Consider the following 27,710-nt stretch of genomic DNA (forward strand, 5'->3'; position numbering starts at 1 on the left):
TCAGGAAAGGCTAGTTTATATACATCTGTGAAGGTCTCTCTCTTTTCCCCAGTCCACCATCAAAGGCAAGGACCAAAATCTTTACACATCTGTCTCTAAAGAAGTTTTCCTGCATTTTATAAATCATGCCATGATTTCACTGAACAAGAGACATTACTATAGCAATGGACTTTCTCTACAAAAACACTTCAACCTGATAAAGGTTTACCTTGTTTTCCATCTACAATGTCAACTCTGAAGAATATGAAAACCAGAGTCTGTTTCAAATTGTAGCTAAATACAATTTCGTGAGATTTTTAATGAAAGTTGGAAACAATTTAATTTTTCTCCCCAGAGTTACCATAAAGATCTTAACATTTGTACTCAGAGAACAGCCACAACTGGCAGCATATTTCTTCAAAAGTCAAAGCTATATATAAGCATGTGTAGTCAAAGAATACAAAGCCAAATAATTGCTTTCTGATTTTCTTGAGAGGACAGGAACACAATCATTTCCTGTTACTCAAACTTCTGCTTACAAAATTTCCAGTGCAAAGTAATTGTAAAACTTGATGACTAGAATGTTTTAGAATTTAATAAAGATACATGCTTTAATGGGTTTCTTTACTCAGCCATCATTTTTATAATTGAAATAAAAAAACCTTTATTCATCCTATAAGTTTGCTCATTTGATCATCCATGATTAAGATGAGCAAAACGTTCCCAAAGAAGCAATTCAGCACAAGCTGCCCACACATTTCTGAAGGAATGAATGAACGAAAAAAAAATTTAAAAATAAAAAGATCAATCAGAAACTGGCAAGGAATCCTGCACTTGGACAGGAATTGGAGTCTTGCATCCCTAAACCTGCATCCTTAAGTGATTTCATCTGTCTACAAGGGTTTATTTATCACTTACTTTTGACAAGTTTCAGTCATCTTTGTCCATGCTGGTGCTTTTTACCTCCATTTAATCACGCATCTTTTAGAAGTCTTGGGACCTTTAATCTTGGTTGATTCACCATCTTTTAGCATTTGGCTTGGCCACAATGGATTTCATTTTTCTGCAATCATGCTCTTCAGTTTCCCTTCCTCTGTTACAGTGTCAACATCACCATCTCCCCTCCATCCCCACAGCTCAAACACTATGGTAATGTAAATTTTGACTGTTCTCTCCTCTGCTTGAAGAAATTGTCAAATATTGTTGGCTTTCCCTCCACTACAAGTTTATTCTTTCCTTTTTAGTCAAATATTTGGACTTTTCTTCTGTATCTTTTCACCCCCTCTTCTTGGGTCTTTCCTATACTTTTTTCTCCTTTTTTGCCCCTTCAAAATGCTTGCTGCCAAAACTGTTAATCACCTTTCTTTTCTTACACAGATGCAGTGGAAATCATGATAATCTAAAACTTTGGGTATTAAATACTTAAATAACCGAACATTGAAGATAAGCTTCAAAAATAAATCAAAGCAATAGTACCTCTTCCTATGTTTTCTCAGATACTTAAGCACGTGCACATCTTACTTTACTCCTTGGCAATTTTTCTTCATTCTTCTCCTGACTGGAGCCAAGCTGAGGTCCTGAATCTCCTGCCCTTTGGTGAGAATTCTTTAGGCACTGACATTGAAAATACCTGTATTTTTTGCAGATATGACCCAAATAAGACGCCAGGCAGTATTTCACTGAAACAAAGGATAAAGAAATAGCCTGGAAGAAGAATGAAAAAAATAAAGCTCCAGCAGGGCTCAGGCCACTTTGTATTCTGACAAAGTTGGTAAGATTTTGATACAGGATGCTGGCATTGACAGGGGTTATTAATGAGCTCCATCAGCATAAATTCCTCATCTGTTTACATCTTATCAATGTTCTTTAAAAATCTGTGTACAGCTATTACGATGAATTCAACAAGAAAGACATCTCAAGTCAGAAACACACGGCACAGAAATTGTAACGGGCCAGGAATGCTTCTGTTATTCCAAGAATTGCTTGTAAAATAGTAGCAACGTAATAACAAAACCGGCGTGAATGGAAACAAATCTGGCCTTGTTTATGAAGTGTTTTGTAAAGAACGTCACATGGCACAGCAGCATTGCTCTGTGACCTCTGCCTTACCCATCTTGGCTTCTTCTGCAGCTCGAGCCCCGGTTCCTGCGCCATCACCTCAATAAGTAACAGCAACCTTTGCTGCTTTGTTTGTGTGTGTGATCTCCTTGCTGCTCGGTCACACGGACCGGGGACATTCCCTGCTGCTGGGTCGGTGCTGCTGGGCTGAGCAGCGCAGGGAATGGCGGGCATCACACCTGGATGCACCACACCTGGATGCGTCACACCTGGATGCGTCACACCTGGATGCATCACCCTGCTTCCGGACATCTGCACAGTGCACATCTGCCAGCGGGAATCACAGCGGGGATCATCGCCCACGGCTCCCCAGGGAGGGGGAGACAGCCCAGGCTCCGTGTCTGGGACAGACGTCTCGAAATTGTGTCTTTGAGATTCCCCAGAGCCTTGACAAGGAGCAGAGAGCCGCGGCTTTGCTCCCCCTCACTCGCCGTGAGAGTGCGGCCAGCGCTGCGCTTCGACACGGCGGAAACCGCGGGGGAACAACGCTGGGGATTATTCCTGGAAAGGAAAACAGAAACAACAACAACAAAAAAAAGAAAATAAAAAAGAAAGAAAAACAAAACAAAACAAAACCAAAGAATACCAAAACAACAACAACAACAAAAACAAAACAAAAGAACAAACAAACAAAAAAAAAAACAAAAAAAAAAACAAAAAAAACCACAGAAAACCCCACAAATAAAATCACAAAAAAAACCCACAAAAAAACAAAAATACCCCAAAAACCCTCCCAAAACCAAAACCAAACAAAACAAAAAAAAACCCCAAACAAACAAACAAAAACAAACAAAAAACCAAACAAAAAAAAAACAAACAAAAACAAAACAAAAAAATAATTAAAAATAAAAAAAATGAATATCCCCAAAGGAGCCCGCCGAGGAGCAGCAGCGCTCCTGACGCGGCGGGCGGAGCCTCCCCGGGCCAATGCGGGCGGCGGGGCGGGCGCGGCCGGAGGAAGCGGCGGCGGTGGCGGCGGGGCCGATGCGGGTGGCGGCGGCGGCGGGGCCGGGGCCGGGGCCGGGAGCGGCGACAGCGACACGGACACAGACAGCGACAGCGGGCGGTGGCACCTGGCTCCTGCTGCTGGCGGCGGCGCTGGCGCTGCTGCTGTCGCTGGTGGTGCGGCAGCTGCTGAAGCAGCGGCGGCCGCCCGGCTTCCCTCCCGGCCCCGCGGGGCTGCCGCTGCTCGGGAACATCCCCGCGCTGGGCGCCGAGCAGCCGCACGTCTACCTGCGGCGGCAGAGCCAGATCCACGGGCAGGTACCGGCGGCCCGGGGGAGAGGGGAGGGCCGGGCCGGGCGGTACCGGCACGGGGAGCTCGGTGGAACGGGACCGGGAGCCCGGTGGAGCGGGGCCGGCTCGGGGAGGGGTGGTCTGGGCGGTACCGGCACGGGGAGCCCGGTGGAACGGGACCGGCACGGGGAGACTGGCGGAGCGGGGCAGGAACGGGGAGCCCGGTGGAGCGGCACCGGCTCCGGGAGGGCCGGTCCGAGCGGTACCGGCACGGGAAGGGCCGGTCCGGGCGGTACCGGCACCGGGAGCCCCGCGGACGGAGCGCCCCGCCGGGAGCGGAGCGGGAGCGCAGCGCTCCAGCGGAACCGCGCCTCAAAGTTCCCTCGGTATGTGAGATACTCACAGATACTTAGAGCCCGCTAGCGTCACTGTGTAACAGCGCATCTTCTTCTTTTTCCTTTCCTTTTTTTTTTTTTTTTTTCTCATCAAGCAGCCAGTCTCTGTCGCTGTGAGTTAACCCTTTAAAGCACACAGCAGCATGGCCATCCTTCAAGATGGGAAGGAGACATAGAGACAAGTTTATCGTAACGCTATCTTGCTTAAGGACAGAGCATGCCTCTTGCACAGATATTTTCATTATAGACAACAGAGTTCTCAAAATACACACTCTGCAAACAGCAGCAGGTACCTTTTTTCTGTTCCTGGGAAAATCTCAGCTCCCAGGCCAGCTCCTGGGAAAGCTCCGTGTTCACACGAAACTTTCCCAAGTCTCCTCTTAAGAGCTTCGTTGAAGTTATCTCCGAACTAGATCCAGCAAGTATTTTCTTAATAATAATAATAATAATAATTTTAAAAGTAAAGGTTCTTCAAGCAAAATGCTAGGAGAAATAGAATGGAAATAGGAAGGGGAATGTGTTGTCAAATATGCCAAGCTTTTTACTTGCCTGGAATGCTGTGCAGAGTTTCAGTCATCTGGTCTCCGAAAGGATCCTGCAGAATTTGAGAGAGCTTGGGAACAGCATTTGGGTGGCTCTGGAAAAATACAATCAAAGGGTTGTTTTTTGGTTTTTGGGGTTTTTTTTAAAGAATCGTGTATGATATAGGAATAAAGGTAAATAATTTGGATCAAAATATACAAAACTCACAAATGGTTTGCAGAAATATACCGGGAGTGTCTTCTTGACACATAAAAAAGAAGAGCCATTATAACAGTGAAAATACCAAGTTTGCTAAAATAAAATAGTCATAGACTCATAGAAACATTTAGGTCAGAAAAGACCCTTAAGATCGAGTCCAGCTGTTAACCCAAGTCTGCCACTAAACCATGTCCCCAAGTGCCACATCTGCACAGCTTTTAAATGCCTCCAGGGATGACAACTCCACCACTTCCCAGGGCAGCCTGTTGTCACAGAATGTATAATTATGCTAACACAATTTCATATTGTGGAGACATGGAGAAAAATCTAAACATTTGTAATGGTAAAAACACAGACTTCTAACGCTGAGGGAATGTTTGCAAAGGGATCTAAGGTTTCAGTCTTAAGTTTTAGGCTCAGTTTTAATTTTTACAATGTAGATTCAGATTTTAATTTATTTTTTTTTATCCTGTACATGCCTTCTGCAGACTGTATTGTACCTTTCTCCAAAGCACCTTGTGCCAGCCACTTGTGGGAATGGGAGCTGGGCCTGGCTGGGCTCTGCTCTCCATTGCTGGCTCTCACCCCTTGGCTCTCACTCCTCTCTAAGGGCTGCATGAAAATGGCCCCAGTCCTTCATTTGGAGAGCTGATTTCTTTAGGTGCACAGCAAAGCACAGAATGTAGTGTGGGCTAATTAATTTTATCTTTTAATAAAGTAAATAACTTACCACAGACTCTGCTGTGTAATGCCACAGCTGTCTCACCTCTGGTCATCCTCTGTGCCCTGGTGAAGGTCATTCCACTCTGCATTTTGCATTGGTGTTTTAGTGTTGTTTCACTTTTTCCTCCCTTGTGCTCGAGATTGGGTTGTAATAGCGTTTGACACTTGTTATTCCTTATTTTTCCCCCCTCAAAGATCTTCAGCCTTGATCTTGGAGGTATTTCTGCTGTTGTGCTGAATGGCTATGATGCAGTGAAGGAATGCCTTGTCCATCAAAGTGAAATTTTTGCAGACAGGCCGTCTCTCCCCTTGTTTAAGAAGCTGACAAACATGGGAGGTGAGTGCTAATGTCTTTTGTAATTTTTGTCCCATAGATGAACAAATCATCTGCTTTAGCCATTTTTCTCTACTTGATGTCCTTTCATAAAATGCTTGATGCTTCTTTACTGTTTGGAAGGGATTGTGTCACTCGTGGCCTATGTCTCATTTTCTGTCTTGTTGAATAATTTTATTATCTTATGGGGGAAGAAAACTAAAGCATTGCATAAAATACTGTATCAAAATATTTTTTCAGGCTTACTGAACAGTAAATATGGCAGAGGATGGACAGAACACCGCAAATTAGCTGTAAATACCTTTCGAATTTTTGGATATGGTCAAAGGTCCTTTGAACACAAAATTTCAGAAGAATCTCAGTTTTTTCTTGATGCCATTGATACATACAAAGGCAGACCCTTTGATCTTAAGCACTTGATAACAAATGCCGTTTCAAACATTACTAATTTGATTATTTTTGGAGAACGTTTCACATACGAAGACACTGAATTTCAGCACATGATTGAGATTTTTAGTGAAAACGTTGAGTTAGCTGCTAGTGCTTCTGTATTTTTATATAATGCTTTTCCTTGGATTGGTATCTTGCCATTTGGGAAACACCAGCAGCTGTTTAAAAATGCAGCTGAAGTCTATGAGTTCCTTCATGAGCTTATTGAACGTGTCTCTGAAAATAGGAAGCCTCAGTCACCTCGACATTTCGTAGATGCATATTTAGATGAGATGGATTGCAATGGAAATGACCCAGAATCTACATATTCAAGAGAAAATTTAATTTTCTCCGTTGGAGAACTCATCATAGCTGGGACAGAAACCACAACAAATGTTTTAAGATGGGCAGTGTTATTTATGGCTCTTTATCCAAACATTCAAGGTAAGAAATTTGACATTTTGAGGAACTGATTCACTTTCCTACTGCAAATTTAAAATGCTTTTTCAAAGTAGTGCATTGATCCAAAAAAAAAAAAAAAAAAGGCTTTGTATATATTATTCTATTGGATCATTTACCAGATATATTATGGACAGAGGTGGAAAGCTGGTTTTAAATGCAAAGAGGATATCAAAAGTCAAGTGTCATAATAAAATTTTAACATATTATTTTGTGAATACATTTTTATGAAGCTTTAATACTTTTAAGTATTTCTAATATATTTAAGTTTAGCATTGTGATGCATGATCTGTTGTTGGCAGATGGACTAATCTATGTAGTTAATAAATAATAAGAAAATGTAATTAAATATGAAAGTAATAAACTAAATTAAAAACCTACAAGTGTCAGCAAAAATGTAAATCAGGTTGTGGTTAACAATTTAGGTACAATTCTTTTTATCTTAAGTGCCCCAGTTCACAACAGATTTACATATGATAGACAGGAATACTTATACTGGAAGAGCAGAAATGGCATTTAAAAATAAAAAGCTGTGTTACAGTCATTCTGGAGTACAACAGCAATAAATGTCTGAGTGTTAGCCCAGACATTTTGAGGAGAAATTTGGATTCTAGAAATGAGCAGGTTTCTGGTTTCACTGCCTCCAGTTCACTCTTCCTGCCAAAACCTGAGCAGTGCTTGGTTCAGTTGGGGCTCCCAGGATTTGGGGGATAAGAGGCTCAGATAACTTGGAAAGTTACTGCTGGTACTTTGAGTAAAAAATATCACTCTAATATCAATTCCACCATTGTTTCAGAATGGGGATAATAACACTAAGCATGGATAGGAATACAGAGTCTAAATTTAAAAGCTTGTTTGTTATATAAGTTATATCATGTTTCAGTATCCTTTTAAAATGTATATATATATATATATATATACATACAAATATTTTTTAAAAGGCTATTACAAAATAAACCTCAGCTTTTATTCCTACCAGGGCAAGTTCAAAAAGAAATCGATCAGGTCATTGGCCCAAACAAAATGCCCAGCTTGGAGGAGAAGAGCAGGATGCCCTACACCGAGGCTGTTCTGCACGAGGTGCTGAGGTTGTGTAACATTGTCCCCCTGGGCATTTTCCATGCCACTTCCAAAGACACTGTAGTGCGTGGCTACACAATTCCTGGAGGCACCACGGTCATCACAAACCTCTACTCTGTTCACTTTGATGAAAAATACTGGAGCAATCCAGAAGTTTTTTTTCCTGAGAGGTTTTTGGACAGTAATGGGCAGTTTGTCAAGAAAGATGCTTTTATTCCTTTTTCCCTAGGTAAGAGCAATTCCTTCCCCTGTTCCTTTTCACAAATCCAGAGGTGTGTAAAGTGTAAGGGATGGCAATAAATGCACAGAATGATAGCCTCACTTCTGATTTAAGGGTATCCAATATAATTCAATTTGAAGATATTCAATATAAAGCACTGTGGAGATAACAAATTTTAGCATAACATCTTTTATATAGATGAGTTCACTATTATATATAAACTAATTAAAACCCTCCTTACCAAGGTCTAATAATTCCCAGTTAATAATGACTGGCAGTAGATGTAATTAAGAAAATAGTAGGGGGAAAAGGCTAAAATTCACAATGTCATTTTTTAAAGCATCTTCTATCTAGATTGGCACTTCAACACAAGATACAATAAGTAACAAGTGCATCTAAATCAATTCAACAGAGTTGGTTCCAATGTCACTTGTGAGCAACAAATTCTCTAAAATCAGTTTCTTAGTGTAAGTTATCACCTATCCTTCTTACAAAATATTACCACCAGGTTCACACAGCACTCCTAGAACACAGAAATGACCATTCCTATTCAACATAAGAGCAAAAAACGTGACTGAAGATATGTTAAATCTTTTTAAAACCTGTTTTTCCATTCAGGAAGAAGACATTGTCTTGGGGAGCAGCTGGCTCGAATGGAAATGTTTTTGTTTTTCACCTCGTTGCTACAACGATTTCACCTGCATTTTCCTCATGGAGTGATCCCAGAGCTGAAGCCAAGGTTGGGGATGACCTTACAGCCCCAGCCCTACCTGGTCTGTGCCCAGAGGCGCTGAAGGGAAGGGCTGGGATGGAGCCCTGTGCTCCAAGATACAGCTCAGGATCCTTTGCCTTCTGTTCCTCAACGTGTTCAAGCCAGAATAACAAAAATTTAAAGGACTAATAGTTTATTTTTTACTTGGTTTTCACAGAAAACAAACAAACAAAAAAAAAAAAACCAAACCTGAGCCAAAGGTGTGGAACACATCCTTTGTGAAACGGATGTTTTCACTCCAGACTATATTGAATCTAACTTCTGAGACAGTTTTTAAATATTTAATTGCTTAGCTAGCCATTTTACTTTGAGAGGATATTTTCATAAGCATGGAGAATATGGTTCAAAATTTTTATGCTTGAATTCATCCATGGAAATATCATTTACATTATTCCATCTAAGCCATCCTTTATAATTATCCATGAAATTTTCGTAGCTATAAGGGCTTTAAAAGGTGTCTATTTAAATATCTGTAACCAAGAATAAACTATATTTTCCTGCCTTAATAAACAGATTGTCTATTAAAGTATTTTAATCCTTCTTTCTCCTTGCCCTATCTTCCCAGCTGGTCATAATTTTCTAGTGAATAATCAGATAACCATGAATTCACTTTTAAGATCTTTTATGGCTTGCTTCTTACTTAGCATCATGCACAAAGTGTTCAGTTATTGCCATACTCCTGACAATCACAGGGCTTTTTTTCTCCAGTATATTGCATTTCCAGACACCTGTCCTCACTGCCTCCCAATACAAAGTACTATGTAATGATTAATCTCTGCTTAAATAGTCTGAAAAAGCCAGTATTTGTGTTGCCAGAGTCACATGCAACTACACTACGAGTAAAGAAAATAAACTGCTCACCCTTCTGACCAGAGGAGAGACTTTGTGGGGAGGGCAAGCACAATAGGATGGAGAGAAACAGATTTTAGATTCATTTTAAGCACAAATTTTAGGTGTAAGGGCTGCACTTGACTTCTGCCAGCTTCATTCATTATTGTTGCCAGCTCTTGCTCTGTGGTTATTGGTAGATAAAGATTTGTGTCTGCAGACCTTGCAGAAGCAGCTGGAACTCCAAGCACAATATTTAATCCCCTCTGTGTGAGGGGAGACAGCCTCAGGACAGGGTTCAGAAGAAAACAAGCAGATATTTAAGGACAGGGCTGAGTGCTGGTCCTGGATTTTTACACAGATACTGCAGGAGCTGCTCTCTGCCTGCTGGCCTGATGTTTCCAGCTTAGAGACCAAGGAGAAATGCTTCCTTTCTTTTGAAAAGGTAAAAGAGAAAAAGCAAAGAGAGCCAATAGCAGCCCACCCACACAACAGCCTGCTGGCTTCAGGTGCAGCAGGTCCAGGTTGTTTTACCCACGTGTCTCACAGATAGCAGCTCTAACACAAGTTCCTGTTTCTCTGGAGAGGCTGGGCAGGCTCCTCCACTCCCTGAAAAAGTGCCTTTGGTAGAGGAGATTTAAAACTCAGTAAGAGAGAGGAAGGAGGCAGACCTGATTGCTGTGCATTGGGCAATAACTGAATAAAAATATTTAAAAAGAAACCTGAATAAACCACTCTTAAGCCATTGGCAAGCAGTGGGGTTAGGAGTCATGATCAAGGTTTTCTGGATACCAAGTACATGCTGTGTGCCTGTGAAATGCCTAAGGAGAAATTGTGGAATCCTCTGGACTTAGGTGCCTTCAGTATGAAGCAGCCCCGAGTTCTGCACTAGTTTTGGACTCATGGCAATTCTTCCTGCTCCCAACCCTGTGCTCTTAGATCAGACAGCCAGAGGTTGTTTGGTATCTAGTCTTGCTTTCTGGGTTTCAAGAACTCCAGACCATCCTTCGGTTACATCCTTTCATTATTTATGGCTCCAATAATGCTAATTGAAATGGGGAGAGGATTAAAAAAAATCAAGAACCAGTTCTTGCAGGGACTCATGCTCAAAATGCAGCTGACCAGTTCTAATTCCCTTTTGCTGAGGTATTTTGAGATCTAACTCCTGGCTAGTCTTTAATCCATTTAATGAGAACCATATTGATTATATGTCGTTCTGGTTTCTAAATCAAAATGCCTTATAAAAGCCTCAGAATATCAATCCAAACTTTTACCATTACCTGCCAACTTATGGTCTCATTTAAGCAATCAAATACGTTTGACAAACTGTATTTCTCTAAATCTCTATCAGTATTAGTCATATTTACATGTTTCATTCTCTATCAACTTTTTCATTCTTTTCCCTCTGACTTGGAATTATCTTAATGATCCAATTTAATAATTTGAAATATTGACATAATAGTAGGTTTTCCTAGTCCTCTGGAATTTTTCCACTTTATAAACATTGATTACAGTAGCCAGCCAGAGATTCAGCATTTCCTGGTGGGATATTCAGAGAATTCCAGCTGAAGTATCTAGGATAGATAGCAGCTGGCTGCTATTTAACATTGTTTTGGGATTAAAGGTTGATATATTAACCAGTGTGTCTTCATAACATTGCTGCAAGAGCTGCAGTCAGAAGCACCATAGTGTCTTAAATCCTCCTTTCCAAATCTCCATCCTTACATTTAAATTTTTGGGTTGTTTTTGGCCATGCCAGCATCCCCAGAGACTGAAAAGGGAACACTACAAGCCTGTCATATATGACGCTGAAAAAATTCTGGAGAAAAATCTCACTCATTACCACTCAATTTCCTGAACTTCCAGCACTTTCAGTGAGACTGATGAGCACATCCTTAGTTTGAACCTAATAAATGCAGGAAGGTTCATTACATAATTAATTCAGAAATTAACTATACAAAGGATGATTTTCATAAAAGTTCAAGAACATTACTGCTTCTCTGAAAGTAAGTAGTTTAAACTTACTGTGATGTATTTTTAAATGTATCCAGAATGTGTTTAGCCTGAATTGAGCTTAAAGGTTTTTGCAATCACTAGAAAGTAGATGAGGCAGATCATGTCATCATGAAGATAGCAAGTTCATGAGAAAAGTAGCAAGGCTGTGTGAAAAACAGCAAAATCCCTTTGAAAAATGAGTGAAAATTAGATTGTGTAAATTTCTTAACAATGCATTGGATACGAAACCATAAAGATTCAGGATAAATGAGGGGGGGGAAATCATCATGGGGATGATGGCAGATCAGAATTTGTCTCTGGCTGAGAGAGAGCTGGATAAAAACACAAGATAGCCAAGATGAGAGGACTATTCAGTAAGAGCTTGAAAGGAGAACTCTCAGTATAAATTGCTCTCTGAAGGTACACACAGAAGGTTGGAATGTATTTTCATACCAATGAATTTTCCCAGGTGTTTTTATGTCACAGGCTTGATTATTCAAACCCTGTGTCTAATCAAGATCAAATTAAACTACGGCTCTGGAAATCCTCTGTCCTTCCATGACAATGTAAACTGGGCATCAGCAGATTCTCCTCATTCTGGATGATCCCTTCAGGCATTTTTGAAAGCTGTCACCTCCCTGCATGTCATTAAAATTAGGCAGAACCCACACTCAGAGAGCTCCTTCCCCCGGAAGAATGCCAGGCTTCAGGAGATGTTACATTTGTTACATTCTTCCGAATAAGTAACATTCCAAATACATTAAACCCATTAAAATAATGGGAGCATATCGGCAATGTGCAATCTAATCCAATATCTTGCTATTACTGCAGCAGATGGCTGCTTGCCAAAAATTTTACATGTGATGTAGACCAGCCTATAGCAATATTCCAGAAAAGAGAATAAACTTACTGTTTATTCTGCTGCTGTTTTCAAGGGTTGACTTCTTTTTCTACATTCATGCAAAAAAAAAATTTAAAGGAAATCTTCTTAGTTTGTGTAAACTAAAGCATGAAAAAAATATTCTGTATTAAAAAGCTTTTTACATTGCAGTTAATTTGTTCAGATGCTTATCCACATTAGGCCCATCAGCATCCAGACAAGAGCATCCACCCATCCATGTCTCATGGACATTTATACCCTCCCCAAAACAGGGGGATAAAGGAAACCTCATTGGTCAGGTCCCTCACTAATGCAGGTAATACAGGTACAGCTTCATATCAGCAAGGAATGAAAGTCAGGGAATAGAATCACTATGGATAAAACACCTGAAAGAATTCCAGTTATTCTCAGGTGATTACATTTCCTTTCTCCACAGGCATCCCCGTTTAAGGAGTCAAAATGTCCTTTTGGTTCTCTTCAACTAACACGATAAGCTCAACTTAAAATAATAAAATAGTGCTGAAAATGCACCATAGCAGAATTTTATCAGCTTAATTTTTCCAGGAAAAACATTGATACTTACAACCCCTCTTTAGCTGATACAGTTTAGGAAGTTAATTTAATTGGGCTATTTTGGAAGCATAAAAATTGCTTTATAAAGCCACTTCAGAGCATTTTCAGATCTTGTCCCATTTTATTTCACATTCTGTAAAGACACACCATTTCTCTCTCAAGGAATGTACAGTCTAAACTGCCACACTACAGAGAGAAATGCAACACAGCTTAATACTGCACTTCAGCACAAATTCTAGGTGTAATCTATAAAATGTTCAAGCTCTTTGTGCCATAATGAACTTCATGATTATATAGAGGCTGTAAGAATAATTCATTGTTGATTGGAATAAAATTTAGTGCTAAGAGCTCAAAATTGTCTAAAAATCCCCACTCATTTATATTAATTCTTTTGCTAAGTATATGAATTACATCATCTTCTAAAGCATCCAACACCTCTCAATGTCTTAAGTATGCACTTTCTTAAGATCTAGAAAGGCCCACATAGCTTGACAAATATTTAAAATACAAATAGCTTTAGCAAACTAATCTTAGATAATCATATTTTTGAAAAACATTTTGGCTTCTGCCTCTCCATTTATTCACAATCTGACAATGAGACAGATTCTTATCTCTGGCTAAGGTTCAAATCTCATCTATTTTTTTCGAGAGGATTCTAGCTCTCTCAACAAATAAAAAGACTGTTTCTGGTGGGAGATGAATTATGGGTTAAACACATTTAAAATAAAAAGATTTTAATATTTACTGAAGTAAATGAGTTGACCCCTCCAGTTCTTGCTTGCATGTTGTTATTTCTATAACTGTGCACATTTTCCTCTTGGTATTTAAAGTTTCCATATCAGACCTCTACTCTAGTCCTGGGATTTAAAAGATAAGTTCAGAAAGGATTTCAGTAACTTATGCAGTTCCCTTGTCTGGTTCACTAACAGTTTTACTAAAAGCTGTTTTCCAGACTTTTTTATTTGCAGAGACTTTCTTAATAGGCCAAGACAATCTATTTCAGTGAGTCACAGCCCTCTCAGTCCTCAGACAATCAGTCATGTTTGAGCCTTGCAACCTAAAGCTGTTACTTTTTGTCCTAAACACTATAAACACTGAAAGCATTATTCTGATTGCTCTTTGAAACAGTTTCATAAAGTAAGCTTAGAACATCTCCCTTGAGTCTCATTTTCCCTAGACTAGGAAAAAAAAAAAAATCTTTTTAATTAATTTTATCTTGCTGATTCTTTTCAGGTCATCAGCCTCATTGGTCTGTGCTGTAATTCTGCAATCTGTCTAAAGGACAGGTGTTTTTCCTGGGGTGTGGCATCTGAAATTAGAAGCAGTATTTTGGTAATGACTTTGTTATGATGAATCGAATTAAATTATTACAAATCCATTCTCAAAGATAGAGGGGCTCACTTACCCACTTTGACTGAAAGAAAGCTGAGTTGATATGAGTCAGATAAACTGGCAGTACTACAGATTAATCAATTCTAGTAGGATGAAAGTCATGATTCAGGAAAGGGGCATGCTAAGCCCATTTGAATGACTATATATAGGAGCAAGTTTTCACATCTGACTGGCACAGGGGACAAAATCTGCACTCTGCTCCTCATGTGCAATAATTAATGTCAACCTTTCCTCAGTATTTTTGGTATGATACCTGCATTTTAAGCTAAGTGTTACCTTTTGTTTGATATGCAATTAAAATGAAGATATTTTGATCTCATTCAAGGTGCAAAGGGTTCTGCTGATCCAGAGAGATGAGTCAGAAGTGACTCATCACCTGTTTTTTTGGCAGGATGTTTAGAACATGGACAAATCACAAGGTGACTGGTAGGGATCATTTCAAACACTGTGGTCTCTCACCAGTACTTAAAGGCAGGGTTGGTTAAACCTTTTTTTTTTTTCCTCCCCTTCTGGAACCTCACAGATAAAGCAGCAGACAGAAGGTTTCACCTCAGTAGAAGATTTTTACTCTATGAGATTCCACAGATGGCAACATCCTGCAGGCAGCACAGCCTGTGGAACCTATCACAGCCACCAGCTGCTACCTGTGACCTCTTGATATCCAGAAATCAACAGATGACTTGTGGTGCACAGAATTCCAAAAGAAACCTTCCTGTCAAACATTTCTGATTGTGCTGTGCCCTTTTTAAAGGCTGTATCAAGGGTCACACAGAACCCAGTAAGTGTCAATCACTTCCACACCTAAATCCAAGTGCAATGGAATGTTTGTCCTGTAGCAGTTTAGTCCATTAGCTTTCTTTCCTCTAAAAACATCTTATTCCTTCTCATTAAGCAGAGGACAGATAAACTGATTGCTTACAACCCTATTAAACTAAGATCAGATAGAGAGCAATTACAAATTGTGGGTTTTGTCAGCTTCATCCCTGAGAATCCACAGTATAATTTTATAGCAAGTTAAAGACTTACTTCAGAAGATATAGAAAGGAAAATTCCTCATTGGAAAAGTGCAAATAATTCATTACCTCACTTGCCTTAACACAGACATGACTGAAGCAGCATATTGTCCAGAGACACAATTCTGAAGAGAGCTGGAGGAAAAAAAGCAAAATAAATACTGCCTTGATCATACTTTTTGGACTTCATTTAATCAACTTTTTATATTTGTTTTCTCCCATCTAATCTTTGTTGGCCAGTGAAGGATCAATTTCCTAAAACTTGTATCACAGCTCAAGTTCTGATAGTTGCATCATTATTTCTATTACCTTTTATATTTCATTTCTAAAAATCCAAGTATTCTGTCTTGATAACGACATACTGTTTCTACAATATTTTGAATACAAACTGGCCTGAGACAATAAGCAGCATCTCTCTTCTGAACATCTTTAGTCTATTCATGTGTCTGTGCCATCCTTACCTCTTCTTTCTAGTTCCCAGCATCCAAATTAATTCCATCCTTTTAGCCCAAAACCTCTCTCACACTGAGATTCCTGCTCTCACACTCACCAGGGTCTGAGACACAGTTCTGCACATCTCAAATGGTTTTTTTTTGGACAAAAGGGGAAGTGCTGCCCACGTGAGTGTTGGTGGCACAGAGCATCACGGGCTGGGAGGGAGCAGTGGTGACCTGGTCCAGGTTCCCTGCTCCAGCAGGGTCATCCCAGAGCACGGGATTGGGTCCAGATGGTTCTGGAATATCTCCAGTGAGGGGGACCCCACATCCTCTATGGGAATTCCACACTCGGGGTTACCTCCAGTTCTGCCTGTGCTTTCAAAGGATCCAGAAGCCAAGATCCAACACCATCACCAAAGATAAATCTGAGCTCTTCTGCTGAATCTCCTTCTGCTGGTTGTGGTTAAAACTGGATGCAAATACAAAGGAATGGTTCTATGCACAGAGCAAATCAAGTCTTAGACAAACTTTGTTAGTCTGGACTTACCTTAAGCAAGGCTACACCATCCCTTTCATTTGGAACCTTACACTCACAGCTGAACTTTGTCATGGAGGAAGAACTCACAGGATGAGGTTCCAAGTTATTAATTTTGACTGGTTTAGCACCTCCTTCACATCCAGAGGACTCCACAAGCACAGAGAGAATTTTGTCATTATAGAAAACGTGCTAGGTCTAGTTCTGTACGTATGGGTGCAAGGAATCCAACACACATTGTAAAAGAAAACAATGAGAGCCTTAAACCTGAGAATATTATACATAAAAGTTGTATTTCTGCATGGCATAAACTTCAGGGTAGGCTAATTTGGTCCACTTCTTGGGAAAAAAAAAAAAAAAAAAGGAGGAGAAAAAAAGAGGCAGTGTTGCATTAGAAAGTTTTCCATGTGTTCCTTTGTTGTTTTCAGCACTACTGAGCATCCCCTGGCAGGTGTGAATTATGTGAATTACTGAAGAGGGATCACAGATTGAAGAAGGATATGGAGAGATGTTGTTTTGGACACCAGCTCAATCAACATTCACAGGACTCTCCATCACCATTTTTGAAAGATTTAAAGCATCTTTAGTTACAGCCACATCCACTTCTGTAACATTTCCTGAAGCAGCCTTTGTTAACTTCTTTCCAGTCTTTTCCCTTTGCTCTTAGATAACAATTAGTCACATGCTATGCCTCATTAAAACGGGGCCCTTTAAAGTGGATTTAGAATACATTCATAATTAAACATATCTTTGATGCAAGCTGTTGTAACTTGGAAAAATCCAATTGGAAATACATATTAGCTTTTTATATTAAACACTGAGGTTTGCTGCTCGTTACTGGATTTTAAAATTACTTCAGTATTGCTAGAGTTTAAGAGAAACTTGAGATAAGAAAGTTGCTGGCAAAGATGTCACCAGATATAAGGCTTGCCAATACTCTAGTAAAAGATAAAATCTTAATTTTTACCTTGTTATACTTTTGTTATTTTTAAAATAATGATATTTTTAAGGGAAACTGAAAATGGAAACTTGTCATGTAAATAATAGAACAGTAACTTTAAACAAACTAATTAGTATCATTTTTCTCAGACAAAGCAAAATGATATTAAACAATATTAAAGTGATATTTTATGTACACAAACACACTATCTAAATACAAAATGCTGAGAATACAGCATACTGAAAGAATCAGGATTTTTCAGTCTTCACATTATCTTTAAGAAGAATATATGCCCAAAGAAATGTAAAATACAGGTGTATGATCAGTAAGTGCCAGCTTCAATAGTGCAACATTTTATTAATGACAGAAATATCTGGTTTAACACTGCTCATGTTACAAAAAAAACCCTGCAGTGACAGTGATAATGGCAGCAGAGGGGAATTTGGCACTGAAGATATAGCAAAAGCACATTTCAGTGGTCTTTTAAGTGCATCAACAAAAGGCCTATTAGTGAAAAAAAAACCAAAACAAATTAAAAAACACCCAAAAATAAAAAAACAACCAACCAACCAACAACCAACCAACCAAAAACAAACAAACAAAAAAAAAAAAAGAAAAAAAAAAAACCCCAAATCCTTCAGTTATTTAAACTGGCCAGTGAAATAGCAGAATGAAAATCTGTGTAAAATAGTGTAATACAGTTTACACGAGGTCATCTTTTTTTTTTTTCCCGAGTCAATTGATGCAAACACAAATATGCTAACACACATTTAGAAACAGCACACGTGCATTTGGGTTTTATTCAGTCCAACTACACAGCATTTAAAGGTTTAGTATTAAAAGGAGCACTTTTAAAACTAGGCAATTCTGTGGCTTTCTTACCTGTAGCCTAATTTATGACTTTTTTATTTGTTTACAAATTAGACCTACAATGGTAGTGTTTCTAAAAATACACTGGGGTGGAATGTGTAAGTTTTGTTATTTTAAAACTCAGCAATCGAAAATGTAGTACAGTACAGTGATTTTTATCTTGTATCAGGCTTTACACAAAGTTTCCACCTTCTGGTTTCCAGATGTGGATTTCAGGATGTACATCAAACCTGAAGGCAATAAAAGCTGTGTCTGGGATGGAAGAAAAAGTGTGGGGCAAATTAAAATAGCCATTTTGAAACAGTAGTTGATGTCTTTAAAAAAAAAAATCTTCAATTCTCCTAAAGCTTTACATACAAAGAATAAATGAGATACGATCTTATTTCCTCAGAATTTAATATGGAAAATGGGTGCAAGATAAAAATCTGTGATGTGGTTGACTTGCTTTAAACGTGAACCTGAGTAAGGGCAGGAAATACAACATTACTTATGACTAAAAGAATAAAATTCCTTCATAATTTAAGTAGCTGAACAGGTTTTTAATGTTCTACCACAAAACAGCAAGGCAACAGATGAGAATGGCCTTGTATTCAATGAATTATCATGAACATCCACTGCAAACCTGAATATTTTCTGCAAAAATAAAACATCAGATTATGCACAATAATAAAAAGCATCAGAAATAGATGCACCTGGATTTTCTTTCCTCTTTTTAAACCACAAATATCAGAAATCAGCATTTATGTCACAGTCCTTGAACAGTTGCTCTGAGATGACTACATGAAGCACACTACTGCACTAAGTAGACACCCCACGACAGGCTTGCACTGCAGCAGTTACATGGTTTTCATGTAGGCACAGACTTTTTTTTTTTTTTTTTTTCTCATTCATGTTCAAAAACAACATGAAAGAAGCAACTCAAGACAACGTTAGGATTCATCCCGCGGTTCCTTGTCAGCAAAAAAGTTCTTTGCCACTTTGGTAATCAAAGTCACTGAATGTTTTTTTGTTTTTTTTTTTTTAAAAACTGCAGGTACCTCAAGGAAAAGAAGAGTTCCATATTCAGCAAGGCAGCATTATATCAGGATATTTTATACCAACTAAGGCATAAAGAACTTTGCATCAGGGTATACAATACTCAATCTCTGAATAAAGTTCCGTATTCTGTGTGGAGAAAGTGCACAGGAGTGGGATTCCCCCAGAGCAAAAAGAATCCTCTCACAGTATTAAGGCCTTTCAATTTTTATGTGAGCTGTGTCAGGCTGGAGTCAGCACAGTGGAAGAAACATAGGCTGTCATCACACTGGAGTTCCCTTAGCACGTCTTGTCTTCTCCTAGCTGTCGTTCATCATCTTCATCAGCTTCCTCAATAACCTGAATGTCATCTGCTTGAGGTAAAGATGAGATTTCAGTCAGCAGTTTGCCTCCTTCTGTTTTGTTTTTTTCTTCCTCTTCGATCACTTTCTTCCATATTTTGTGGTTTTCACTGAGGTGGTGTATTAGCTGGCAAAATATTCGTCTACCTTTTTTCCTCTGAGCTTCTGTAAAATTATAAGCACATTGGATTGTTTGGCATTCTGAGGAATTGTTATTTTACACATACAAAACCAATGGCACACTGCAAGCGAGATGTAGCAAATTTGAGCAAGGCACACGGATGATTATTCTGAATATTTAAACAGTGGCATGGCAAAGGATATCAACAAGTTTCTGTTTTAAATTGCAAGTTCTCCTGGTAGCAACAAAATGTTTATTAAAAGAGGAAAATTTACGAAGCAGCATAATAGCAAAATTGACAAGATTTGTACTGTACAATTTCCACTGCCATTGCTACGTCTGAAGCTGCTGAAGGACAACTAAGCACCAAGTGAAACACAGAAACTTACTTAAAATAAGATCATCTTCCATTTCTTCATCATCACTCTCTAACTGTGCACCATCATCATCTTCAGTGCTTTCTGCATCCTCCTCCTCTTCATCAACCCACTGCCCTGGAAGCAACCCAGCTGCATTGTAGGAATTACAGAGAGGCCCCACTATGTGAGTGATGAAAGATTCCTGCAGCTTTGCAAGCTGGGGAGAAGAACGATCCATGAAGGGGCTTATAGGCAATCCAAGACTTGCTTCCTCATCACCCTGAAAAAGAAATGAAGAAACTTATCAGCATTTCTCACAAAATCAGCTTTAAATTCTTGTTTTAAAAATTATTTTTAATGGGCTGAGGAACCTGCAGCTTCCTGCAGAGGGGAAGCACATGGGAAGGCATGGATCTCTGCTCTGTGGTGAGCAGTGACAGGAGCCAAGGGAATGGCCTGGAGTTGATTCAGAGCAGGTTTAGGTTGGGTATCAGGAAAAGGTTCCTCACCCAGAGGGTGTTTGGGCACTGGAACAGCTCCCCAGGGCAGGGGTCACAGCCCCATGTGACAGAGCTCAGGAGAGTTTGGACAATGCTCTCAGGCACAGGGTGGGACTCTTGGGGTGTTCCAGGGCCAGGAGTTAGGCTTTGATGACCCCTGTGGTCCCTTCCAACTGAGGATATTCTGTATTCCATGAGCCATCACATGGATTGTGTCTTTTCCCTGGGGAGAATAATTGTGCGGACTAAGTGAATGAAAATACAATTACGGCCGTTTAAAATAAAGACACTTTATGGCTCAGACTTGCCCAGTCCATAACCCTCCCTCCAGCTTTGCTTGTGTCTGGATGGAGAGCTCGTTCTACTGGAGCTGCTCTTCCTCTGCCTTTCCAGGGGGGCTTCAGAGGAGGCAGAGATTCAACTCCAATTGCTGAGCTGAACAACAGAGAAAGTGGCAGAGGAATCAGCTGTGGGTACTCATTTAAGAGAGCTAGCCTGAAAAATATTTCAGGCCAGAGCTTCTGAGCTCTGTTCCCAGCCTGATAAGCTAGCTCAGCTGAAGGCTAGGGAGAATTTCCTTTAGGATGATAACAGTCAAAATAGAGAGAGATTTAATAACAAAGATAAAACACTTGTTGTGGTGTGTGACAAGCCTTGGGAGTGGGGTGTCTTCTCTCTGAACAAATCATCTTTTTTCTGCTCTTAGACTTGCAAGTCATGCTATGAAAACAAGTGTGTTTCTGAATAAACTTGTCTCTCTATCCTATCATGAAAGAAGACCATGTAGCTGTGTGTGTTTTATTTCCACCCCATCTAAAAGGTTAATACCCCTTTCCACAACTACAACCAGCCATAGCAAGGCTGCTGGAAATGGCATCCCCTGCAAGGCCACAGAAAAGGGAAACGAGCTACAACATCCAGAGGAAGGTGGTTTGTTTTGTTGGTTTGGTTTTTTGGGTTTTTTTTCCTCCATTTTATAAACTAGAGAAGTGAAACATTGAAGAGATGCCCATAGAAAAATCTGAGCTATAGTTACTTATCTCAGCATTTCCATGGATCTGGTAGTTTTAGGGCTGAATATACATTTTCAGTCTTGTGGATTTCGTACATATTTTTTCACCTAGAAACACATCTCTGAACTTAACTTCCAAAAGTGAAAGAAGTTACTTTGATTTATCAGTATCACCCTAAGGAAATAAGCTCTCCTCCTCAAAAATCCCCTAGTATCTGAAAAATGGAGAATATTGGCTGGGAGCTTGTTTTCTAACACAATTATTAGAAAGCAAAAGATCGTGCTGATAAGCTACCTGTGAAAATAGATTTCAGTATTCAGAACGAGAAGATGGAAATACGTTACCTCAAGATTTAAAACAAGGAATAAAGCTTAACTTAATTAAACCGCTGGTAAAACAACGAATCAATCATCTGCCCATCATTCAAAAGAGAAAACTGCTCTTTCCATGCCCACCTGTTCATAAAACTCATTGACAATGCCTTCAGTCCATTTCAGGTGCAGGTCTCTCATTTTGGCTGGGCCATTGATATCAGCCAGTTTGATGCATATTTGGCAGGCCAGCAGGCGATCGTTCTCACTGCTCCATTCTATGCCATTGCTGTTCATGTCATTCACCTGGGGTGAGCACAGACATGCACTTAAAACTACTCAGCCACGGGTTTATTAGGCAATCCACAAACCATCTACAAAGGAAATACTTCATTTGCATTTTGGTAGCTGAAATTTAAATAACATAAAACTTTAAATGCAAGCAATTAAAACTAACAATCACTGAGAATCGATGCTAACATCAGTGTATCAAGATCAGAGCAGTGCAGACACTAAAGTGGAACAAACCTTGGCATTAAATTCTGCAAGGAAATCAAAATGCTTCTTGAGGTCTGTGGCAAGGATTGCTTCAATCACTAAGAAACGAAAGCGTTTGAATTCCACGTGATCAAGGTTCGATAAAAAGTTGTATTCTGGTCGTGATAAGAAAAGATTCCAGGCAGATGCAGCATGGTGATTTTCTAAGACTGATCTGTCATTGTAGAGAACAGCCTACAGGAAAAAAAAATAAAAAACCAAACAAGCAAAGAATCGTAAATTACACAGGGAAGTTTTAAAGTTATAATTAAATATTCCGTACGAGCTAGTCAGAAACAACATTAGGTAAAAATTAAAAAAAAAAAAGTTTTGTCTTCTAGTTGTGGAGTTGAACTGACACAAAAATGGCAGATGGGGGAAAGCCCCCCCAACTTAACCATTAGCAAAGTTCTTTGTTTCTTTAAATGTCCTTAACAAGGTCTTAGTGACAGCTACATTCAGACTGTAGGCACACACACACAAAACACTTCAGACTTCACACAGTGTATGTGTGTTCTACATCACACAGTGATGTAAAAAAGAAAACAAGAAAAATTTGAAAAAGAAACATAAGTATATGCCTTTAATTCCTCTTCATTGTGTGGGAAAAACAAAAAAAACCCCCAACCCAACAAAAACAAAGAAATAAACAAGAAACCATAACAAATAAAAAAAATCTCACCACAAAGAGGATTCCAAAACACAAGAACTGTCACAATGGAAAATGTTGTGAAGTATCACTAGTTTTCAAAGGGCTATGGTTAATGTTGATGCAGAAATTTTAACTGCAAACGAGCTAACTTAAATATAAAAACAGTAGCAGATTTTACTCACAGCTTCCATGTTTATATAAAACACCCTAGAAAATAATTAATCCAATATAGATTAAAAAGAACCTGAAAAAAACTTCATTTTGCCAATGCTTTTTGCAGTTTTTCGATGAATGCTGATAATTTGGTAACTTGGTGATTGATGTCTGCGTTGTTTGCTTTTGTTCTTCCTTGAATTCTGTTTTCAGCAGAAATACATCCACATCCTAAACTCTCTTTTTAATAAAGAGTTGTTAAAAACTGATTGGGAAGTTCACCAAGTCTTTATCTCCTAACAAGCTGTACCAGTTTCTGATCTGTTGTTGTTGATGTTATTATTATTTAAGATTCTTGTCTGTAACTTCCCAAGAAAGATCCAAACAGCCACCACAGTTGCTTAGACAAGACCCATGCTCTCTATGAAATAATCCTTTACTCTATCCTGCACTGATTTATGTTGTTATTTTCAATTTTGAAAACTGAAAGTTGTTTCTACATGCACACACAACCAATACGTACAAAACACGTCAGAATTTAACAGGAAGGAAAAATAAAAACATTACACAAGTACAGTACACATTAATTTCCTCCTTTCTTAAATCAGGCCTTATAATCCTAAACAACTTCCTTTAGGGATAGAGAAGAGAAAAAACAATTCTTTAGAGTGATTTCAGACAGAAGCAAAGTAATTTTCTGTGTGCAGAGGTTCTCACCTGAGGTGCATTTGTGGCCACCAGGAAAGCATTGGTACGTCCAGGGTGATCATAGTCGTGCATGGCAGCTGCTACATACAGAGCCATCAGCTCCAGAGCAGGGATGTTTGATGCCAGACAACCATAGCTGTCATCAACAATAGGACAGCTTTTTGAAGAAGTGTAGATGGCTTGAACTGGGGAAATACCACTGGCTTCATCTAAAAAAAAAAAAAAAATTTAAAAAAAAAAAAATCAAAGTAGAATATTTAAAACCAGAATAATTTTTTAGAACAGTATTACAGTATTTGTGAGACATAAATTTGTATAAACAGCCAGACACTGTTGCAAACATGGTATAGTTATTCTTGCTGTCCTGAAGCTGAATAATTGGCAAAGATTTATAATTTAAAAAAGAAAAAGTCATAATAATGTTTATAGATAAATTAACAACTTCGAAGAAAAGTTGAAGTGCCATTGAGTTGCAAATTTGTAGCACTAGCAGAGCATTCTACTGTTTGCCTCCAACCTGAATTTTAAAAAAAGATTAATCAGCACCTTCCTTAGGGTTTCTGTAATTTGCCCATTTCTTGAATTTGCAAATCTACAGGAAAACCTGGAGGGGAGGGAGTGGAAACTACTGCAAAAGGAATTAACTCCATTAATTTAGAAATATTTGCATGATAAGAAGATTCAGAGTTTTATTATTCTCTTTCTCATGGACAAAGTCACTGCTTTAAAAAAAAAAAAAGAAAAGGAATAGCACTTATGTCATCAATGCATAATATAAAAGGAACTCCTTTGCCTTAATAGAATAAGCAGGGATTAAAAGCCTGGAAATATTTATACTGGAAGAGTATCTAAGCAATAAGATTTTTTTAATTTTTTTTTTGTAGAGGAGAATAAAATTTTTTTTATCACTTTTCTTCAGTTAAGTCTCCATTCCTGACCTATTTAACACTTGGAGAAAGAAAAGACAATAGGGTGCATTCAATAGATTTGGACAAACTTGGAAAACAGAGAAAATTCCAGCCCTTTAAAAGCCCCATGACTTGGTGTCTTGTCTTTTTCTACTGCACATATAAAACAGAGCTCTTGGAGAGTGCCTGATTTCCCCTTTTCATTTTTCTGAAATACAAACCATTTAGAATCAAAATTTATGTTTACAATCATTTTATATCTATATATATCCTTTACTTATAGGATACAATTTGGTAAAAATTGTAAATTGCAAATTTAAAAGTTAGTTCTATGAAGTCACAGACAACAGAAAAGCAAATTTCATTGGGAGTAACTTCACACAACATTTGAATTTGGAAGGATTATTTCCTTTTCAGGGATGTTCTAATGCAGTTATTGTTGGGGTGGTGACTTCAGTGTTTGAAAGTCTGCATGTGATACCTAACAGAAAATTCTAAAATATTAATTTTTATACTCAAGCCATTAAGGAGAACTTCAATTAAGTGAAATACTTTGGTACTTTTTCTTTGGTCTATTTAACTTTCCAGTACAGTTAAGAAATATTAGCCTAATGTATTTCAAATGCTAAAAATACCCTGACTATGGCAGAATACAGAGGTTTCATTCAGCATAGAAAATTTATTAAGTGAACCAGTTTTCTTGGCTAACAAACTAACCATTACTCATCTAATAATTTTTCTAAAAGTCAATTGCATGATATTTCTGAACGATGTGTGCTTTGTGATTTTTTTTTTTTCTACAGCTTTATATTAAAGTACAAAAAAAAAAAAAAAAAAGAAGTGAGTCATAAGAATAATTCGATATTTTCTATAAAATGTTCAGCATTTTTGTTCAGCAAAAACAAAAATAACCTGTGTGGATACAAACCTAAATCACTGGCCATGATGTGCTCGTTCTGGATTTGCTGGAAGCCAGGGATGGGCCGTGTGGTCAGGTACCACACTGCATGGAGAACATCTGTGGCATGGATCCGATTGTGATCTGAAAACCAGCAGGATACAAGAAAAAAATAAAATATATATATATATATATTATCTGAAATGTCCTTAAAAGGAATAATAGAAACAACCAAAAAAAAAAAAAAAGAAATGAACAAAATGTGTTATTTAAGGGGAGATTCTGATTAAATATAGAAGGAAAAATAGAATTTGAAAATGTTGGTAGCAGATATATGTATCACTGAACATTTTTAAGAGGGCAGTTAGATAAACATCAAACTCTGTCCATGCACATTTATCCCACCTGGGCCTCAGGAAGGGATTAAATGGCCTTTAAATCAATATTGGTGAGAAACAAGCATGGCCTGCAATCTGATGCCTACGAGCACCTGGGCTGGGCAAACATCCATGGAGAGGGGAAATTTTTGTTTTTTTTTGTTTTGTTTTCCAATAAATTTGGCTGCCCTGCACAGCAAGGTGAATAAGTACCATCAAAATTCACTATTTTCTTCTAATTTTATTAAGGACCTCACCCAAATTTCTGTTAAATCAGCCACTATTCTCCCATGGACTGCAGTGTGTTTGATTCACTAATTCAAATTCTTTAAGATTATCTCCAGACTCAAACTAAAATTCAGTTTTTGAACCCACCTGCTTTGTGCTGCAATTCATTCAACCCATTCTAAGCTCTGTCATTCATTAAAAACACACCAAGCTGCCTACACATACAAATGCAGACACCAAAGGAGATAAAAAAAAAAAGGAAATGTAAAAATTGCAGGGAGCACTCACAGGGAATATCCCGGTAGCCGTTTTCCAGTGCACAGAAGTAATTCATGAATTCTTGAGTGGGGATTTTGAAAATCTCAAACAAGCCAGTGTCTTGGAACAAGGTGTAAGTCACCTAAACAAAGATTAAAATGAATTTTAGTCTGAAAGATATACCTATGCATGTTCTGGTTTTTCAACTTTAGAAATATTGTTTTTAAATTTTTACTTGCTGACAGGCATGGAAATCACTGAAATTCCACTAGAGATATTCAAAATGCTATTGTCAGAGAGATATATTCAATAAATTTTTAGCACAAAGATGTGAATTTTTATGATCCTCTCAATAAAGAATAATAGAACTTTTATTCCACTACTGATAATTCTATGCACAACTGGTTTTTAATAATATACTCCAAAATTTTTCATAAGGCTAAAACAGTCATGTCTTGTTCCATTAGTGACCTAAAAAGAAGAAATTTATATTCTGTCTTTTTATTCAAAACTTCAAATTATTTAATTGTAACAGCAGAGTCACTAATAATAAAACAAAACAAAGAGAAACAAACAACACCAGCCCCCCAACACTGTGGTTATTTTTGAGATTTTGGTAAAGAGATCCTGTTTCTTGTATTTATTATCATTTATACTGAGTAACAAGCTGGTAAACGAAGAAGTAAATGAAGAATATTTCAAAAAGCTACTCAGAACCTCCATTTATGCATTATATATTATGGTTTACATGTACAACTTAGTGTACTTCAAAGCTTAATCCCCCCGCTCCAAGGCTGCAAATATTAAAAAAAAAAATTTAAAACAAGTCACTGCTACTCATTTTTATAACTTTTTTTTCCCCAGACATAGGAGAGGAGCAATGTGGGAGGTGCTCAGAGGAGCTGCAAAATTAAGGGACACCAGGGTGGAAAAGTGAGATATTGGAAATAAAACTGTTCAGCGGTCAGATGGGAAGCAATCAATCCATAATTGCTAAATCCACTCTAAAGAAGGAGACAGAAGTTTCCAGATGACCTTGATGAGTGGGAGAAGCTGGGGAAGAGCAAACAGAATCCTAGCCCTGCACCTGCCAGCAGGTTTGGCATCAGCAAACATGGAACTGCATGGAAGAGCTTAGGAATAAATCAGGAAGAGATAAAAGGGATGCTACGTGCAGAAAGCAGCATGGAAAAAAAAATAAATAATCCCACTGCTTGTAGGATCAAGAGGCAAAAAAAAAAAACTGCCTAAAAGATCATTTCTCTTCCTCCACAGGTGCAGTGCTGGCAGAAATATTTTAGTGAAATAAAGAAAAAAGTTGACAAACAGAGTGGTGATTCTGCAAGCAGGAGAGAATTTTGT

At 38.4% G+C, this 27,710-nt stretch overlaps 2 protein-coding genes across 4 annotated transcripts in view; one reads left to right on the forward strand and one right to left on the reverse strand.

Moving 5' to 3' along the window:
• Window positions 1-3,077: 3,077 nt before the first annotated feature.
• On the forward strand, window positions 3,078-9,015 carry CYP2R1 (cytochrome P450 family 2 subfamily R member 1). 2 transcript variants are annotated; one of them, XM_014876254.2, is made up of 5 exons: window positions 3,078-3,360; window positions 5,388-5,529; window positions 5,767-6,399; window positions 7,394-7,723; window positions 8,333-9,015. In XM_014876254.2, exons 1-5 carry the CDS (start codon window positions 3,082-3,084, stop codon window positions 8,506-8,508), a joined length of 1,560 nt encoding a protein of 519 aa, XP_014731740.2. In that variant the 5' UTR covers window positions 3,078-3,081; the 3' UTR covers window positions 8,509-9,015. The 2 variants fall into 2 exon arrangements, with proteins under 2 accessions (XP_014731740.2, XP_088031511.1); XM_088175385.1 differs by lacking the exon at window positions 3,078-3,360 and having other exon boundaries at window positions 3,936-5,529; window positions 6,203-6,399.
• Window positions 9,016-17,396: 8,381 nt separating this feature from the next.
• PDE3B (phosphodiesterase 3B) overlaps window positions 17,397-27,710 on the reverse strand; it is an 80,868-nt gene continuing 70,554 nt past the window's right edge. For both annotated transcript variants that reach the window (XM_014876314.2, XM_088175675.1), the window contains exons 10-16: window positions 26,379-26,490; window positions 25,516-25,629; window positions 23,689-23,888; window positions 22,158-22,361; window positions 21,774-21,935; window positions 19,836-20,085; window positions 17,397-19,490 (exon numbers count right to left, since the gene is read on the reverse strand). In XM_014876314.2, the coding sequence (XP_014731800.2) occupies window positions 19,264-19,490; window positions 19,836-20,085; window positions 21,774-21,935; window positions 22,158-22,361; window positions 23,689-23,888; window positions 25,516-25,629; window positions 26,379-26,490 (1,269 nt within the window). In that variant the 3' untranslated portion in view covers window positions 17,397-19,263. The remainder of the gene's footprint in view (window positions 19,491-19,835; window positions 20,086-21,773; window positions 21,936-22,157; window positions 22,362-23,688; window positions 23,889-25,515; window positions 25,630-26,378; window positions 26,491-27,710) is intronic.

This window comes from Sturnus vulgaris, chromosome 18 (genome assembly GCF_052056855.1).
Source record: "Sturnus vulgaris isolate bStuVul1 chromosome 18, bStuVul1.hap1, whole genome shotgun sequence".
NCBI lineage: Eukaryota > Metazoa > Chordata > Aves > Passeriformes > Sturnidae > Sturnus > Sturnus vulgaris.